Source organism: Thunnus albacares, chromosome 16 (genome assembly GCF_914725855.1).
Source record: "Thunnus albacares chromosome 16, fThuAlb1.1, whole genome shotgun sequence".
NCBI classification, from domain to species: domain Eukaryota; kingdom Metazoa; phylum Chordata; class Actinopteri; order Scombriformes; family Scombridae; genus Thunnus; species Thunnus albacares.
This window is the reverse complement of record NC_058121.1, coordinates 4,574,986-4,595,445: the sequence shown is the minus strand read 5'-3', so window position 1 is coordinate 4,595,445 and position 20,460 is coordinate 4,574,986. Positions and strand designations below refer to the sequence as shown.

At 38.8% G+C, this 20,460-nt stretch overlaps 1 protein-coding gene across 2 annotated transcripts in view; it reads right to left on the bottom strand.

Annotated features, from left to right (window-relative positions):
* Positions 1-20,460, bottom strand: part of LOC122999841 (spermatogenesis-associated serine-rich protein 1-like) — an 82,090-nt gene that overhangs the window by 24,063 nt on the left and 37,567 nt on the right. Inside the window, exon 5 of one of the 2 annotated variants that reach the window (XM_044377138.1) lies at positions 5,784-5,871. The exons of the other annotated variant lie outside the window; for it this stretch is intronic. Within the exon in view, the coding sequence (XP_044233073.1) occupies positions 5,799-5,871 (73 nt within the window). The 3' untranslated portion in view covers positions 5,784-5,798. Of the gene's footprint in view, positions 1-5,783; positions 5,872-20,460 lie in introns of those variants that run through there. 2 annotated transcript variants of the gene reach the window in all.

Here is a 20,460-nt window from a genome sequence, read left to right as displayed (position 1 = left end):
TTAGGCAGTAAAAGACTAAAGAGAATACCTCCAAGAATCAGAGTCAGAGTTTTACCTGATTTTAAAGATGAACTAGGGACTTTTTTTTTTTGTTAGTATATAAAATTTTGTTTCATCAGACGAAATTACAATATGAACACCATACTAGAAATCCATTTATATTCACTGTGTTTGCCTATATGAGGTTCTGGTTTGGTCACTAAGTAGAGATCTGTTTCCAAAAAGGATTACATTTTGAATGTGAAGCAAAAGCTGAAAAGAGCTGTGTAATTTCTAATTTTTCTCTGTCAGCCAATGAAATCAAGTGTCCACAGATGACTAATAGAATCTGGAGTAGAAGAATAAGAAGACAACAGATATACAGTATGTTAGCATGTTATAAAATGAGGCCAACTCTCCAGCCAGAGGTGCCTTTTACTCATATTATAAATCAGTATATATAATATATCAAGCTCTGGGCTGACAGAAATTACCCTGGGCTACCTGATAAGGGGAGATCAGTCCTTCAGTGAAAAGTCAACTCTGATGCCACACAAGAACATTGACGGACAATTCCGCTAAATTATACTCAGTGACAATTTTTTTCACATCCAGTATGAATGTTTTTAATGCTTTCTACAATATCTGCTTTCTGTCTCCAACATCTTATAGCTCTTTTCCATGACAGGAACTTAACAACTCATCTACTATGTCACTGAAAACAGGACACACTTCAGACGTACAGAATTAAAAAGGCGCCATTTTTACATGTGTGTCCAACATGCATGTTTTATGTCTTCTCTAATGTACGCACAGAAGTGAGATGATGGTTACTGCAATGTTGTTGTGGTTGTAGTTGAGATGTGATGATCAACTGCTTGACCAATCAGAGGTGACAGCCCTGCGAGCATCCCCCCCCCCCCTGCGAGTGCCTGGAACTTGATTTAGTACCACCTTACCTAAGGGTGCCGATGTTTTGCACCTGGAACTTGTCACCAAAGCAGGAGGTTATAGTAGAAACAAGAGCAGAACTCGAGACAATGGCCTCATGTTCAGTTACAGGCTCTTACAGACAGTTATTAAAAAATAGAATATTAATTCCAAGTCTGAGATAGGATCTGAAATCCAATCTCCTGCATGAAAAGTCGGACTCACTACACACTCCGAGTCATTACTTTCCGCTTTGTTGCATAAAGGACATTGATGTCAATTGTGAGATGCGGAAACATCCAATATGGACAAAACTCAGGATACTGAGCTGTGTCCTGGTTCAAATACCTGAATGTCAAAAACAAGGCAAAGGCAAAAACAAACTCTCCAGGATGATCAAACTTGGCAGTCCAATATCAGGCTGTAAACAACACTCGTTAGCTTATCACCATGACAAAGCAGTTGCACGGATGACAGACAAAATCTTAGAGGATGCATCCCATCTGAATCATCACTTCCAGCTCCTGCCTTCAGGGAGACAGTATCCCCTGTGCAAACAAAAATATCCATTAAAAAAAACATTCATCCCACTTGCCATACATCAGTTAAACCAGAAATTAATGGACAGTAATGTTCTGAATTCCATGTACCTGGCAATTTACTTCTTAAATTGGACTTAAATTATTTTAAATTATTTCAAATAAGTTTTGTCAATTTATTCCTTGCTTTTTTATGAAGTTTCATATAATATAGTGTATTTAAATATTTTTACTTATCGTTTTGTGATGTATGATGTGATATGTGATTTCTACTTTCATGTAACAAAGGTGGACAATAAAGTTGTTTTGATTTCAAATCACTACTATAAAATAGAGCATAAAGGAATGTTATCATCATTTCATACTAATTTTCTATAGAGATGATCCATTCAGCCCTTTTTTTCTTATTTTACTTATGCTGTTTAGGCTCTCAAATGCTGGAGTATATCGCAGCATGCACAGGGACAAGAGACAGAGGACACTCTGACCAAGTCTACCACACTGCTAACACATAAAGCATTTTTATATGCAGTGATGGCAGTTACCAGGTTACTGTCAACTGTCTGAAATAAGTTGTTTAACCCTTTGCACCCAAGGGACACAATACGCGTCATTACACATCTCCCTTAATGTCAACATCATGACATCTGTCAAACCAGAACACAGACATCATACACACTCTGTAAAAATCAGCAGAAAGATAACATTTCTCTGCAGTCTGTTCAAAATCAGCATCAGTAAATCCACTTTGAAATCATAGAAAATATACGTACTTATAACTTGGTGAAAATGAAAATGGGGTTTCTGTGTTTCATCATTTGGCACAATCATTTTTGACATTACTAAGGCTGAGAATGTCCTATCAACATGGTTCTTATATCCCTGAAATAATGTATACTGTCCTGAACAGAACTTCCAGACATAAAGACAAAGAAATACAAAATTTTAATGAGACTTTTTATCCCTTAAACGTCTCCGAGAGCCAACTCAAATGCAACATAATAGCATTCAAAGCCCAACTTGTCCTGAAAAAAACAATATATGGCATGTCTGGGTGACACATATAGTGACAATGCTATAAGCCTATAAATGAAAACTACCTAGCAAAAACTAGCAAAACCACCCTAGCTTTCAAAGGGTTAATGAGAAACCCAGTTTTTGCAATCGGGGAAAGGTTACTTGAGAAACCTGATTTCTTCATCTACATTTGTCCTGGAGAAACCCAATATCTTGGTCATACAAATGTTTAACAAGGTTGCTAATTAGCTTTTTACTTATGTGCATGCAAGGCTTCAGATGGAAAGTGTCGCTGTGACAGCACTGCAGCGGGATGAAAGAAAAGATCCATGCAGATGCAGAGATGCATTTTTGTATACAAAATAATTTCATTTAAAGACCAACTGAAACTCGCAGAGTAGTCTTTTTAGTTCTAAATAAGTCGGTGTCCGTTTTTACATGTGATCTTTCTACAGTTTTCAACTTAAAGGACCAGTGTGTGTAAGATTTAGTGGCATCTAGTGGTGAGGTTGCAGATTGCAATCAACTGACTACCCCTCCCCCTCCAAGCATGTAGGAGAACCTACGGTGGCTGCGAAACTCGCGAGAAATGCAAAAGGCCCTCTCTAGAGCCAGTGTTTGGTTTTTCTGTTGTCTGTGTAGATATAAAAGACTCATGCTAAGGTAATGAAAGCAGAACGATTCTTATTTTCAGGTGATACACTAATGAAAACATACGTATGAATATTATATTCCATTTCTGCCCAGTCTGTTCCACTGGATGCCCCTAAATTCTACACAGTAGACATTTAAAGCATCAGTGGACAAGAGCAGCTCCAACAAACAACAAGCTCACACTGGCCTTCCATACTGTACACCGATTTGGCAAATTTCCTACACGGTCTCAGAATGGAGGAGCAGGCCGTAGCTCTGGCGTTGTCTGCAGCCTACAGTGGCTGTGTTTATCTGAGGCTACAACAAGGCATGCAGTTGGCAGAGTGGGAGGTACAGCTTGTGAAAACTGCATGTTGAATAATTGATTGTGTACATAAAGCATGGATGTGGAAGAAAAGGAGGAGGAGGAAGGGGAAACGGGACTGGGGGAAGGAAAGAAGGAGGCCACTGGAACAGAACGATAAATAAATCCACACATTACCTACAGTGAAGCCTCACTCCAGCAGTAAATTCAATTTCTGCTTTTTTACCCCCACTGCTTTATCTTTTCTTCACTTTTCCTCCACTTGTCCCTCCAAGTCTTTCTGTCCCTGCCCACTCATTTACAAAATTAACTGAAGGACTTTTCCAATCAGAATTTCTTGATAACACTGTCAGCAGACAGTAATTGTGGTCATTTAAAGATGTATTGGCTTCAGAGAGAAAAGCTTGGTGTCACATCCACCAGAATGCTGTGGGGACTATGTAAATGCGACATAGTTTGCAGAAGGACCCTGACGTCGCTTCGGCTCCATAAATTATGAGAGATGTCTCCTGAAATTGGGTTTTGGATGCAGGGAAATGCAGGTGGATTTGTTTGGAGAGTGTGACAACGTTAATGGTGCAGCCAGAACATTTTTCTCTCATTTGCCGGCTACGGGGAGAGAAGTTGGTGGATCCACATGCAGCATCTGAACACATTTGTGCTGATGAATATTTTAGCTATCCCACTGAGAGACTTTTGTAATGTGTTTTGTAATGTATTTTTGTGCAGTGCAGGGTGCAGCACAAACAGAAAACGTCGAAAGTAATCCATCATTTTGAATAACATATCTGCCCAGCAAAAAGCATAAGATTGTACAACATTCTCAAGTCCTTTACAGCAATTCTTATTGCTTGCTTGAAAAAATCTAAACACATAAAATGTTGAATGGCATTCCTACATGCCAGTTCTCCACTGACAGCAATCAGCCATCACAGAGTTTAATTTCCCTGAGAGGCTGGGTTTGTGTCTGATAAAAGGAGCTGTCACATAAAACTACACTCATCGATTAAGTATAACATAAAACAAATCTGCACCATATATAGTGTAACTGAGCTGACACTAAACAGAGAGCTTTTGCAACTAATGGAGTTCAGTGAAAGGTTTATCCAAGATGCTTCCTCCTGAGAGGGAAACAGCAGACAACAGTCCATCATTACTCACAGAGCACAGGCATGGGAAATCAAAGGAAAAGGCGCTGTATCACTTAACAATACAGTATGTATTAATGGGATGAGTCACTTAACATCATGGCTGTGTTTTTTAAAGCTATATTTACGCTACCACTAAAATGTGATTTGATTAAAAAAAAGTATTTGGACAGTTTTCTTTTCTCAGTTACACTCTAGTAAAATTGTTTTTTTTTATTTTATTCTTAAAGCTGCACAATTCAAATGATTATGTAAAATGTGAAAGGGTTCTCTTATATTGACAAACCTACACAGAATTGTCACTAAACTGCAGTTCCCCCCTGCTTTACGGCGCAATTCAGCATCTTTAAGTTCATTGATTTGTTTTATGGCCCACAAACTCTGTTCTCATCAACCTTGTTTCCTGCAGAAGCAGGCAGCTGTTTTCAGCGAAAAAGTTCTGATAAATCCACTGTACTCCAGCTGCCCAGCAACAAACAGTAGATAGATAAAGTTAACAACTAGCTGCTGAATGTATGGAAGCATTTAGCAGCTAAAAAGCCAGAATGTTATTGTTTTGCATTTTATGGTTGGCAACCTCCGCTCACATCAACCTCATCTCCAGCAGCAGCAGACTTCTGTTTCCAACAAAAAAGCTTTGATGAACCCAATTATACACTTCTTTCCATGCACCAAACAGCAGACAGACAAGATTAGCGATTAGCTAAGTGAACATATGGGAAGCATTTAGCAGCTAATAACCCAGATTTTTTTCTCAGGAGTTGGTGGATACCAAAACAGAGCTAAAATGGGAGTGAATATTGGACTTACATTAATCAAGAGGTCACACAACGTGAGATAATTGCTAATGTTGCTCTGTCTGCTGCACACACGTTAGCAATGTTGTGTTTGCAGCTTGTTCTTCTGTCCCCAACTGTTAATGTAGCTTTAAGAATATTACAGATTGATTTCAGTTGACTGCCAAGTACTTGTTAATTAGTTATTGTCCTCTATGAAACACATTAAAATGTTAAATACACTACCTGTTTTTTTTATTGTTTTTATAGTGTAACCAAATCTCAAGAACTGAATCTCAACAATGAACTTTTGAGATTTCTAAAAGGAAATTCAGGGGTTGGGCAACAGTATTGGATTTTAATCATTTCTGTTCTTTTATTGTACAGTTATTGAATTTACAAATGAATGAATTCAAATCATATAGAAGCAGTGGCCAAACCCACTCATCAGTCATTTAGTGTTCTGGCTCCATACCCAGATCTGTGCTTGAAGCAGTAGAATAATGAGTGCTTGGGAGGTGTTACTGTGGATTAGGAGGAAAAAGTTAGCTCCGCTATTCTGTGGCAGGGGATAGATGAGTGTGGAAATGTGTGATTATATACTGGCCAACAGCCAGTCTCACAAGGGTATTTTCAGTCTACTGTGGTGTTGTTTTCTTGGTTTTACACCAAGCTATGTTTGAGTGTTAAAGTGGATAGAAGATTCAGACTTGACTGAACCAAATGTACATAGTATTGCAGTATATGTAGATGGTCTTCTTGCCCCCTTTGGTGGGCATGTGAAATGAGCACGTGTTAACCAACCAGATAAGGAACCAACCACCAAATTTTGAACTCTTTAGTTGGAGTCCAAACATAATCATATGATGTATTCAAATGAATTAACATGTTATAGTGAGATATATTTTTCAATCTGTAAGCCTCAAACAACATGCTTGTGTGAATGACCCACTGGCTGCTAAATATCACAACCAACAGCATAGAGACATAGCCAAGACAGCTGACTGATTCGGGATAAGTCTGAAAGACAACTGAGTATATCTCAAGGATAAATGTCTCTCTTTGCTCTACATGAACAACTACAACTGTATTTGAAATATTTATTTCCATAATCCATCTCAACATTTCTTGTGTTTGCATAGTCTTGTATGGATAGGTGATACTTTTGACAGCTGAGATACCCAACTTAACACGATTACAGTATGTTGAGCAGTTAGAGACCTTTGTAGCAAGCAAGGTTCTGCAGGGCCTTTGTCTTTTTCATTTACTTGTGAAGGACCATGTAGATGATTGAACATACTGTAAATGTTTCCATCTAATACTGTATACTATATTACTAGAGCACTCTTAGATCCAATTTTCAGTCCTGCATAAATTCATATCAGCAGATTCCACAGAACTCTCCATGACCTTTCTCGACCATGCAATACCTTAAGGTCTCTCCTGACACACCCTAAAGGCAGGAAAGGAAAGGAAGACTGGAGTGTTGTATGACATCACATACAATAGTAGTAGGGCAGTAGAAGGGAACCGTGAAATGAAGAGGTCCCTTGACAAGAGACTGAATAGACACCTGAAACAACATCTGCTGTCTGTGAACACCACACAAAAAGACAATCACAGCATCATCTGGGAAGGGGTCAAACAACATCAACCAGGTGTCCGTGGACAGCTGGAGAGAGATCAAGGAGGCCATTCACATACAACACCAGAGGCTTTTTTGAACAGCAATAGAGGTTACAATCCCCACTCCACCCCTACATATAACCACCTCCATTTACTGAATGTAGGCTGTGACGCACAGTTGAAAGCTCCAAATTATAAGTAACTGGACCTTTGAGCTTTGATTCTTTTTCACCATATACTGTAGTTACAAACAGTTATGTTTCCATACAGTGCCTCATATATGGAAAACAAAATAAATGTTTATGTATTTGGGTATACTCTCTGATTTTGTTGTAGTTGCCAATATCTAGTGCCACCAGCAATGTTGGTCTCTTGGTCGGTCAGTCCATCACTTTGGTCCAGACCAAAATATCTCAACAACTATTGGATGGACTGTCATTTAATTTGTACAAACATGCATGGTCCCCAGGGGATGAACCCTACTGACTTTGGTGATCCCCTGATTTTTGCTTGAGCACCGCCATAAGGTTATGTGCCCTTCAGGATGAATTGTAATCACTTTAGTGATCCTCTGACTTTTCATTTAGCAAAATCTGTCACATCTACACTTAAATTTGTCCAATTCTTTGGTTTAGGACCAAATACCTCCAAAACTACCAAACTAAACACCAACATACCTGATAATCATCAACATGTTAACATTGTCATGTGGAGCATGCTGATGTTAGCATTTAGCTCAAACCACCAACGTGCCTAAGACCATGTTCTCACTAAGCCAACTAAATGCGTAAATACATCTTTTTCTCTCCATTTGGCCCTCAGTCCAGACTAAAACTGTGTTTTTCTCCCTCAAAAATGGAGCTTTTCCAAAACGGCCTCCAGAGTGTGTAAATCTGAAAGTGCTGGCTTGGCGTTGTAGTGTGTTATAGCTTTGTAGAAACGCTGTTATTTCAGTGAAAAAACAGAGTGGAAGAGGAAGAAGAACAAACACAATGACAGCAACAACAATGGTTGATGACTTCATGTGAGTGTTGTTCTCTTTATTGTCTACTTTGATAGCTTGTTTAGAGTTAAACATCTCACTGAAATTGTTGTAATCTGCTTGCAATAAACAATGTGTTCAAATTGTCAGAAAGCCATTGCAGAAACTGAAATAGTATACCGTTTCTTCTTCAGTGGTTTTCCGCGGCTGACTTGCTTGTCTGTCCTACATTCAAGCCCAGTAGGAGGAGAATTACCCATTATGGCATTTTAATGTGGACAGAGTTATTTGCTGAAACAAGTTGGTGTGGATGCATGTCGTTTTTGAAGTTTTTTTTAGTGACTATGGTATACACTACAGCCACTAAACTATGTTCAGTTTTTTCTAACTGGTGAACTAAATCACAGTATTGAACACACACAATCATCAAATGTACAAACAAAGACCTACTCAGTCGTAGTCACAAATGAATGAATACGTGTGTTAATTTAACACATATTTACTCACCGCTACACTTTGGTACATACTGTACACACACAATTACCCCACTGACATGTCGCATTTTTCATAGGAATCGATCTGTGTGAAAGAGCCGTGCTGAGAAATGATACATGTCATGGTCTGAACGCATACTGGGTGTGTGTGTACCTATTTTCTGCTCCACCGTGATTTGTAAATCATTAATAAACTATCGTGGGAGGCAAAGCAATTTACTTTGACTGCTGTTGAAATTACATATTTGACAGTGACAAATCTGAATGTATTGTGTGCCACATGGAGAGATGGATAGGGGTCGTACTCTGTAGTATTAGTCCAGCTGAGGGTATTTTGGTGTAGAACGTGTGGTTACAGGTTAACTGATTTAGACAAACCACTTTATTTCTGCCACTGTTGTTTCTCCTCACCTGTCTGTGTAGGTGAAATACTGATTTAACAGGTAATTTAAACTTGTTCGAGTGTGCATTAACATAGCCTACATGAGCACATCCATCTCCTGGTAAATAAGTCTAAGCAAATAAGATAAACCTCTCTGCATCCCTGTTTCTCGAAGGCAGCATGCACACATAACACCAACCCCCCCCCCGCCCCCCCAAACTTCACTCACACACACACAAAGTCATTAGTCATCCACCAGAGGAACCACCCCCACAGAACACACACATACACAAACATGCAAAAATACACACACACACACAAACCCTCTTACACACAAAGACTGTAACTACAACATTTCCTTCTGAATATTTCCCCAGGGCCCAGTATAATGTTTCTGACTAAGGTAGTAGCATACATTATATATCTAGGTTGGTCTCTTTATGGCTTGTTGCTGATAGGTTTTGTGTAAATAACAGCCCATGTTACCTTGATTACTTAAGCAAGAATTAAAGCCACATGGTGATATGCAGTCAAAGCAGATGCTGTGTAACAAAACAGCACAGAATGTCCTCATAAAGGGGTGAACAGACTAATCTAATCAAACTATTGTTGCATAATTAATCATTCATCAAGAAACTGCAGCAGTGCCCCAATGAGTTCTTGAAAAATCAATTTTGCAACTAAGGGGGCAGTGAAGCTCAAAAAAATAAAAGCATCAAAAATGCAGGTCACATTATACACTCGGGTCCAGAAAGAATTTTTCCCCCATACACAACCCCATACACACAGCTATAAAACAAGTGAATATATCTAATGAGAAGATGCAGAATGACTTCTAATATTATCAGAATTTCCATATATCAATATATTATTTTTGTGCCCTTTAGTCTCATTCTCAAGGACTCAAAAGCATGCATAGAAGTTGTAATTGGTCCAAATATTTGAATCCTGATTTTTTTTTCTTTCTTTCAGGCATAAGCATCCAGTATGAACAGCTTTCATAGAATTAATAAGTCGTTGTGTTTGGGACTCGGAATTCAGAGTTAAAATGAGACCAGCTTTTGAAAATATGAAACACAACACAACCAAGGAGGTAAGTTCATAAGCAATAAAATTCAACCATGCTCAGTTCAGTAAAGTTAGGGGTTTCTCTGCTACAGCCTCACTTGGTCTGATATCGCCATTAGCTTCTGATGGCTAATGCTAGCTAATGTTAGCTAACTTTAGATAGAAGCTGTTGTATAACAGACATGTTATTATGGATCCCACTGCTTTTCTTGGCAAGACACGCCCTGCAAAGCATTAAAGCACTAGGATTGGCAAGGCTGGATGCCGCAGCTAGCCTCCTATTGCCTAACTGTATATTCAGTTATTGTTTATCAGACCATAAATGAGAAAAAGAATTAGCACAACACAATGACTGACAAAATTCAATTGTACATTAGTAAACTGAAGACTTAAAGGGAAACTCCAGGGATGTAGTATTGCACTTTCATACAGTGAAGTTGGGACAGGTCTGATCAGGGTTATTTTCTCAGATTTGACAAAGTTCCTCCAGAGCCACAAAAGAAATCATGCAACAGTTTTCACAATGAAGAGATGACGCGTAAACTGATCCTGATGTGCAAAATAGTGAAGAGCCCCTTTAAGACACTGCAGTTAGCTCATGGGTGCTTGCGTTTCCTGAGAGGTAACAGCTGCTCTACTTGCTCCCTTTGTTGAGCACAGACTGTATAACCTCACTAAAACCAACATTCAACTGTCATTCAACTATCAAACTAAATTCAGTTAAAAGACAACACTTCTAAATGAAATGCCTAAATTTTTCTGTCGACATGGACAAAACCTCAAAACGAATTAATTTAACAGGAGAGCAACAGGAGAGTGATCTTGTTAACAAGGTAATAGAAACCTGCTTTGGGGGAAAATCTGCTGTGTAACATCATATGAATAAATGGTGTGAATCCAGGTTATGGGGGAAAGAAATTAGAAATCATAATGAGCAGTTCTGGGCTGTGAGACTGAAAGATATTTATAGACAAAGACACAAAATATTAATCACCCTAGAGATGAATAAATGACTGGACATGATATCATTTTGCAGCAATCCTGTCTGATGAGTTCAGCTGGCTTACTGTATTATGCAGTACAGTGAATCTGAGGTTATATTTTTTATTGACAGCCAGAGCACTCCCTGGCAAGTCACCAGTAGGCTATACTGCATAGACAAATTGATAGATGCATGATACAAGAGTTAAATATCTTTGCCTAGGGCAGGTCAGAGTGCAAGGCAATTCCATGGGTATTGATTCTGGCCTGGGCCATAGTTACCACCTCCATTTTTGTCTGTGACCTCTCCTGCAGGTCAACCTGGGGTCAATCTAAGGTTTCTTGTGGCAACAAACAGCTTCCCCTGAGGCACCCGTACAACACCGAATCACAGATGGTGCAGCTCATTATAAAAAAGAGAGCTAATTTAGGTGAATTTGGGAGGATTAAGAGAATATATTAACCCCACCATGTGGCTGTATAGGAATATGCAGTATCGCCAAGCTTCCTCCCACACAGTTATTCAGAGGAGATTAGAGAGAAGCGGAGAGAGCTGAGATTCCCTTTGTGGATATGAGGAGAGAGAAAGAGGAGAAGGAGAGATGTTCTAATTGAACAGGCTGCGGCGGTGAGATAGACATTGGCTTCCTTTGGCAGTTCATCAAAACAAAATCGCAATCTGCTGCATCACCACTTCTTAAGGTCATCTTAACAAAGTACACAGACCTGAGACTGATTTGTCTTTTTTCATTTTGCAGCAAATGTCTGTGTAAGGACATCAAACAACAAGGAAGACAGATAAAATAAATAAAGTTTTTAACAATGCTAGCGGCAGAGCTCCACATATTGCAATGTGGGTTAGTGAGTCATCATTTAATTTGGTTCAGGCTGAAATGCTGCCAAGACTGCCATACCACTCATGACATTCATGATCTCCAGAGGATGAATCCTAACAACTTTGTTGATCCCCTGACTTCCCCACCAACACTACTGTTTTGGTTTTGTGTGAAATTTCCCAACAGTAATTGGATGGATCCCATTCCCATTCCCAACCCATTCAAGGTCCCCAGAGAATAAATGATAGTAACTTCAGAAATCCACTGATTTATTATCTAGAACCATCATTAAGTCAACATTTTTGTAGTCCTATACTTAGGTTTATTATCAAACAACTACAAAACTAAAGGCATTATCAGCCTCAGCTCTACTTAGTGTGTAGAAGTAATCAACAAATGTTAACATGCTAATGCTTTGATTCCACCGGGCATGGCTGTGTCACGTTCCGGCTGCTTTGCGGTTTTGTTCGTCCTCCACAGGGCGACATACCCCACTGGGAGCATTTCAGAAATGGAATGTTTTGCTACGGGCAGTGCCAGAGAGAAGAGAGCCATCCCTCTACCTGGAGAGGAAGCCAAGGACTGGGGCAGTCATTGCAGCAGTGGTATTATAAAATCTTGTGATTCTCCATTTCCAAGATCTCATCTTTCATGGTGACAAATATTCTCTGCCCAGTTGACTTCTGGCCTGGTGCCACCACTTATAATGTAATGTTGATGTAGTGATGTGATATATGATCGGGAGTCTGCACAAGGTGTTTTATTTTGAAAAGTGACCAGATGCTCCGTGCTGTTCCTGTGTCTGACTTCTGGCCTGGCTCGATCTGCACTGTGCAGCTTGACCTGGCTTCCATTAAAATTAGACTAGGCGCATATTTTTGGCGGAGTGGAGCGGAGAGCCACTTCTGGGACACTTCTGAAACATACTGCGGTGCATCTGGTGGGATCACCAGCATTGAGTGGCAGCGATCAGCTCCGGCAACAGCTGAAATGCAATGCAGCCGCACCCACTGGGATCAAGCCGTAACAAACTAAGTCAAGACAGTGATCATGGTAGTCATTTCTCAGGTTTCCATCCAAATGTAGCGCAAATTTTAAGTGAAATTTCTGAGAATCGATAAAAGAAAATGCAAATGAATGTGTGTTTCCATCCACTACTGTTTTGTTAATATTAATAGATGAGCACATCAAAGTAACAGTTGGTGGCGCTGATCTTCTATCAAGTGTAATAAACCACAAAAACAGTAAGATGGCGCAACGCGATGATATAATTAATATAGTGACAGTCAAAGCTGAAGCAATTGAAAACGTGATAGAAATCCTGGTGATGGAGAGCGTAATGGACGGTGGAAATGGAGAGAATAGCTAACATCACAGCTTCTTGTTTTTGGAAGTGTTTTGATTACAACCCTGTGTCTGTTATATAGGCATGTATTGAATGCTGACCAGAGATGAAGAAGAGAGCGTACATGCTTCCTGTACGTCATCATTTATTTGCTAAATCTGTTTCCATTTCACTTTGTCACATTTTGCTTTTTGCTAACTTTTGAAAGTTCAGTACACTCAAGGGATTTGCTGCCACGGCCTTACTTAGACTGGTATGACAAGAACATCGCTGGGCTGAGCCAATTTTCACTTGGTGGCCATAGTCGGTATTGCAATACAGGTGATGGACACTGACCCAAGCAGATTTTTCCCTCTTATCACTACAAAAGGAATGGCTGTAAAACAACAAATAAGTTACTCTTAGCTTCAGGAGACCTGAAAAAAATGTATTTTAGCATGGGTGTCTTGTAAGCAAATGTCATTGGAAAAATAGGGCTCTATCTCAGAACATAGTATACAGCTCTTTTAATATGTGTATGGTATGACCTGTAGCTTATGGTGGCTATTGTTAGTTGTATAACTAACATTACTGAGTCAGTGTAGTTGCTTTATGACTCTTATTTTCTTTTTACGCTTTATCATGTCACAGATGTCACAGAAGAAAAGGTTTTTTATCTCAAAAGTAAAACATAAAGTAAACACAATATACCTTACCATATACCAGCTAGTGTGGCTGCAGACATTTAGTCTTGTTTTACCCTGCATATTCATTGATTTTATTGGTGAGTTATTAAGATGTGTTTATTTATGAATTTACAGAAAGTACTGGTAACATTTTGTTCATCTAGTTACAATTCCAGAAACAGCTCACTGCAAATTAATTCTTTACTCAGCAAAAACCTCCAGAAGAAGAGCTGGATGTTATCTGTGTTTTTTGATAAAGGACATCAGTAATGAACATTCCAAAGTTAAGTTTGCTTTTATGTGTTTTATGATTCCTGTCAGCGCTTCTTTGAACAACTCCTGCATTAAAATGCTCAAATTAGCAAAGTAAAGACAAGATCGATGCAACCCTCCAAGATATTTTTTCAAACTCTTGACTTAGTCCATCATGCTGCCTCTGCCTTTCTTTTGCTGTGGCTCCCTGCTGTGATGATTGTCTCTGGTGTATAGCCGACTGTATACTTTGGAGCTTAATGTTTTACGAGGAAAGGAAAGGATGACACAGTGACTAAAAAAAGGATCACAGCCATTCATATCTGTCAACTGAGTGCATCATCCATAATAAAGTACGGTTAGCATGTGTGAAATGGCTTAGAGGAGCAGAGAGGAGAGGACGGGAATGTTCAAGGCTATTCTTAGACAGCAGGCACATCCTGTTTGTTACTTTACACGTGAAGAAATTGGATTTGTGCATTTATTTTGAGTTGAATTTGCAGTCGTAGTTGTAGTATACACAAACCACAGGTGCTGTTATTCTAAACATGAAGCAAGTTTTCATTTTGCATTGTTTGTAAAAATGTGACTGTTGGAGTGTTTTTACAGTATGTGGAGCCACAAGCCGCCAAAGGACATGACAGTACAGGCATTTGCTGGAGCTAGTTAACAACACTCAACTCTGTGCATGTGTGGGCATAGGCTATGTTTGTGTACTTTCAAAACTTACCAGAAACTTCGGCTACTTCTTTATGCTAGTTATGCTAGTTAGGCCATTTCCTGTTTGTCAAACATCTCAAGATAAGTATAAATCTAATTTCATTGGTTTGTCATTTACAACGTTGCAGGTATTTGCATCTATACCATAGACTGTATGTAAATATGGACATAGTCCCTGTGAAGTCACCCATTGGTTTGCGAACAGCTGTTTTGAAGCCTCGAGTGTAGCGATTTGACCATCGCCATCTTGGATTTGGCCGTTGCCATGTTTGATTTTTGGAGCCAAAAGTGACCATATTTGGACAAGAGGGTGGAGCTGACCATAGCTCTAGCTGCTAGCTTAGTTAGCATGGTGCATTTACAATATATGGTTAATTTTCACTAGCGAAAAACAGGCCTAAAACCGTTCAAACAAAATGTACTCACTGGAAAAACTGATCATCCGACTCACTAATGGATCTTTTATTAAAACCAAACACTGAACAAGATTTTTTAGGCGATCACAAAGTTCAACCAACTTTAGTGAACTGAAAATACAATAATAAATAGCAACGGCTAGGCCTATACGCAATGGTTACGTTACGTAAGCAATGTCGTCACCGTGGTAGTGCCTTGCCAATCACAACATAGCCACACCCTAAAGCATACCCTGCTTTATCATCAAATTTAAATTAAATGGGACCATAATTTACAAAATGAACATCATGCTGTATTGAAGAAGACGTGAAACTAGCAATTGAGATCATAAACTCATTAGGAAACAGTTTACTGAGGTAATAAATCAAGACAGAACTAGGGTCTTGATCTATACACTGATTTTATATGAGATTGTATAGCCTTGATCCAGGTTCATGTATTGCTTGTCTGCCACAATATTATATCCAGATATCTCCAGGGAAGGTGAGCAGCCATCAGGGGAAAAATTTTGATGTTACAAGTGCAAAGTAGAAAAAAGACAAATAGAATGCAGCTTATTTCCATTAAAATAAATACTGTGGTTTCTGCCTCACTCACTGACGAGAGTGCAGCACAGCAGCATTGCACGCACTACTGCCACTGGGGGAAGCCAATAATACTGATGCAGGAGCAAAGGTAAGTTAATATTTTATTCTCTTTGTCTAACTGCTGGTGGCTTGGTGGTTGCTCTTTATATTTTCTGTGTGCTGATCATGTCGCAACATGTTGTGTAAAATGCAAAATGCAAGCCATTTTAAATCAGTTTTGTAAGTTAATGATTATTTGTTAAGCTCCTCCAGTCTGAAGCTGCGTTCATGTATTGTTTGACCACTTGGGGGCAGCAGAGTAACATGAAAACATAACACTGACATATCAACTTATAAAGTTATTATGGTGAATGTGTTGGCAAACAGTCACCTATTTACACATTCAGCAGAAACTGCATTAGCATTCGTTTGGAGTCATGTTTCTGGCTACCTGTTAGTCGCTAACTTTGTCTGTCAGTGTTTGGTGCTGGGCGGGTAACGGTCAGCTGATTTATCAGAAATTTTTGTCCGAAAACTTCTGCCTCCAGTGGCTGAAAACAGGGTTGAGGATGTGGGCCAGAAAACCAAAACAGTTAAAATAGGTAAAAAGTCTCAGTAGAAGTGAGGGGAACTGCAGAGTAGGGTGATAATTCTCTGTGTCACTACAAGCAACATATTATAGATCTTTTGTTAATATAAAAATATTGATCAGCTTTAAATCACTTACACTGTATTTCCTGTGGAGACCTTTTCACCTTTAAAAAAAAATCAGCACGAAAAATGCTGCCATCTCAACACTTTTTCTGCTGTATGCTAGTAGGTTGTGGCCCTGACCTGTATGGACCTTAAAATTAACAGACCATTTGTAGATCATTTTGCTACTATTACATATTCAACTTGTCCTTGTTATGACTTAATCAGTGTCAAACAGTTAATTTTCAGGGTTATTCTCAAAGATCTTTACATGGGAAACCAATAATCACTGCCATTATACTGACAGCCATTAGAGCCTAAAAGCAATAATAATGTAGAGGAACCCACCAGGTTGAAGGCAGTTAAAAGGCACAGCATGTTCAGGAAAGGTTGTGCATAATATTACACATTAGCATTTAGTGAAACTGTGATGAGTATCACAGCTGTTTTTGTGACATTTTCTCACACATTTGCACAATGGGAGTGTATTCCTCACTTTACAGCGGCAACATGAAGCTAAAAGATCTCTAGATTTTGCACATGTTGAGATATGTGACCCTGTGTGCAGTGAATCTATCTCTGTACACACATCACTTCTGGCTGCTGTGATCATGTTATAGTACATGTGCTGTCAAAGAGAGTTTACTGATGCATTGCTGTGTGTCACGCAACATAAAGGCAGAGGTGGTCCCAGGACACCCAATGTCACACAACCTGTGTTTAGCCTGTCAGGCAGTGTGCTTCAATCACTATGGTAACCTTACCTGTATGCACTCAGATATTCCATTTTAAATTCATTTGAAACATGCAACAGCAAATGCATATTAAAACACATCAATTTCACTTCAACACAAAAGCATCCTTCTTTATGTAGAAATGCTCCCTGCAAGTCAAAAGCCAGGGCTTCACCCTGCTCTGAATGCTTCTTTTGCATTGTTTTTTTCTACCATGCTGATGAGCTGAAGTCAGCTCGGCAGTATGCCCAAAAATGGCTGTCCATTCCGTAGCCTTGGTTGCCAATGATGTTGCTAAGGTTTTGTCATGCGTTTTTTGTGTTGTCCACTCTCATATTTCAGATCGGATTTCAACTCAGACATGTTTGGATGTATTTAAGAAGTTGACATTTCAAGTAAAGAATGAGAAAAAGTAGTGAAATCCTACTATTACTGTTTGTTTCATTGTTTGTTGACATCAATTCCGGAGCGAGAGAAAGTCTCCTGAGGGGCAGCTTCCAAGAACTGGCCAATCAGAACAGAGTGGGCTCATTGGGAGGGGGGCCTTAAAGAGACAGAAGCTAAAACAGCCTGTTTCAGACAGAGGCTGAACTGAGGGGCTGTGTAAAGGGTTAGTAGTAGTTAAATAAGGAGTTTTTTGAACTGTAAATTATGCAAAGACATTCAAGTAGAGCCCCAGATTAAAAATATAGACCTGGAAATGTGCATGTTATCTCCCCTTTAAATTATAAGCTGTCTACTACATTGTACAAATTAGTCAAGTATTGATTAAGCTTAATGCTAACTGGCAGTTATCGAATGTATTACCTGAAAGAACACAACAGTGTTTTTTTTAAAAGAAGTAGACATAATTGTCTCATTTTGGATCAATGGACTATTGTCTCAGAATGACACTGATCTAAATCTGCGTGATAAATGAACATTCAAAGAAAACGAGACCACAAAATGCTGTACAGTTCGACCAAAAGACAAAATAGATGGTGTAAATGGCTTTTTAACTTTTCAGTTTCTTCAGAGCTGTACTAATAGATATTTGGAGGCCCTGCAACAAGCTGAGAACACAGCCTTATATTGGTGTGTTAGCATACAATTGCCTGTTTATACATCCAACAGATAGCAACATTAGCCCTTATGTAAAGACAAGTTTCTTAAGCCCTGATGAATGTAATTCACTCTCCTTTTAGTTCAGTTGTGGTCTCCACCAACTCCTAAGGAGACATCTGGCTCACTGATGCCACTATGTTCACCAGCTATTAGCTAACATTTGGTGCTGGACAGGTAGTGTACAGGGTGGGTTTATCAGAGCTTTTTTGTTTTTCTGAAAATAGCTGCCTGGTGCTACTGGAAACAAGGTTGATTAGAGGGGTGAGAAGGAACCCAACTGTAAAGTTTTGGGTCATAAAATCAAAACAATGAGCTAAAAGAGGCTAAAAAAGCTCCATAGAACTGCAGAGTTGAGTGATAATTCTCTGGTTTCATCACTACAAGCAACCCCTTTCACATTACACATGGTCATTTGATCTTTCGTTAATATAAAAATATTGAGTAGTGCAGCTTTAAAAAAAAATTAGTTAAGTGAACTCTTGAGTCTATTTTGTTCCTTCTGTCGTAATTATTAGTCATTTTTTCTGTGTTAGTGCCATTTTATCTCCTTGGGCAATGATCTGTTACCTGCTTAACGAAAAGGAAATGCTTGTTTCTTTTTGGATGAGCACATCTATACATTAAGGCACTTTTTACTTTGCTTGAGGCAATCTTCCTCTAGGATTAAAATACTTGATAATGTGGCCAAATGAATAAAGGGAAGAGGGATGTGGTTAACATAATGATACAACACCTCGTCATGAGGGAAAAGTTGGCTGCTTTCATTCCTCACCAAAATTATGGGTGGGAATTAGAAAAATGTCAAAGCTCATGTAGATGAGAGGATGTGAAGAGGTCTTTAAAGTATCTTTTATATAGAGATTAAAAAATATGAGAAGAGCTAAGTGGTTTCCATATAATATCTCAATGTATTCCACATTTATGCTCACAACAGCAAGTTACAGTACATACAATACTCTACAATCTACAATACTATCATATTATGTTACATTAGTATATTATCAAAATAAACATAACTACATTATTTATTATCATTACTTAAGATTGCATCATATCACAACAATAGAACAGTGCTGTTCAGTATATTAAATTATATGACATAGAAGTAAACATTTTTCAGTGCTTGGCTATAAATGGTCAAAATCTGGGAACCAGACCAAAACATCCCCACGGACAATGTCTACAAGTACAAGTTCTCAATGAACTGTGTAGTTCGACCAAAGACAGATTGCTTTAATAATTTTCAGAATCACAAAGATGAAAAACATTTCAATTTTTCATAGGAAAAAGGCAAAGATTCAAAGAAAGTCAGAAAAATAAAACAGTTTCGTGGCAGTTTTTTCTATATACACTAGCAGTGGAGCTCTAGGGATTGTAATGTTGGTTGGTTGGTCCACCACTTTGATTCTGACTGATTTTTTTTTTTTTTTTTTTTAACAAATATTGGATAGTTTGCTGAGAAATGTTTACAGACATTTGGTCCCCCGAGGATGAATCATAATCACTTTGTAGCTCCTGCATCATCAGGTGAAAATCTTGATTAATGAGCAGATACCTGCACAACTAATGACGTTCCCATCTGTCTCAGCTGTACTTAGTATTTAGTACAAATTGGCAAATGTTAGCATGCTAACATGCAAAAGTAAGATGAAGGACATGGTAAACATTCTACATATTAAGACTTAGCATTGTCATTGAGAGCATGTTAGCATTTAACTGAAAGCAGCGCTATGTGCAAGTACAGCCTCACATGCTCACCTAGCATGGCTGTAGACTCTTTGAGGAGACAGAACACATGCAGGTCATTAGGCAGAGGAGCAAATTTACTGGAAAGAATCCATAAAAGCCACAATGTTCAAATATCCATATACAAAAGCTCTTAAAGAATTAGGAAAAGACAATATAAGTTAGGTGAGAGCATAAAGACCTACTGTATATTCACCATTTATTTTTTCATCACCTGTCAACTTCAGTTGACATCACATGTTTTTAAAATCATGGCTTCTCACCACTTTGGTGAACTGATCAGCCCCATAATTTCCTCCAGTGAATAAACACAGTGAGCAAAAATCACACACTGTAATTTGTGTCAAACAGTCAATACAGAGGAGGTGTACGTATCTATGTGTGTGTGTCTGTTTGTGTGTGTGTGCGGATGTTGTTCCTTGACTAATCTGTCTTCATTAGCAGAATGGGCCCTGAGTGACTGGTGTCCTTTTGCCCTTTAGCTCGGTGTTGCAGTCTCAAA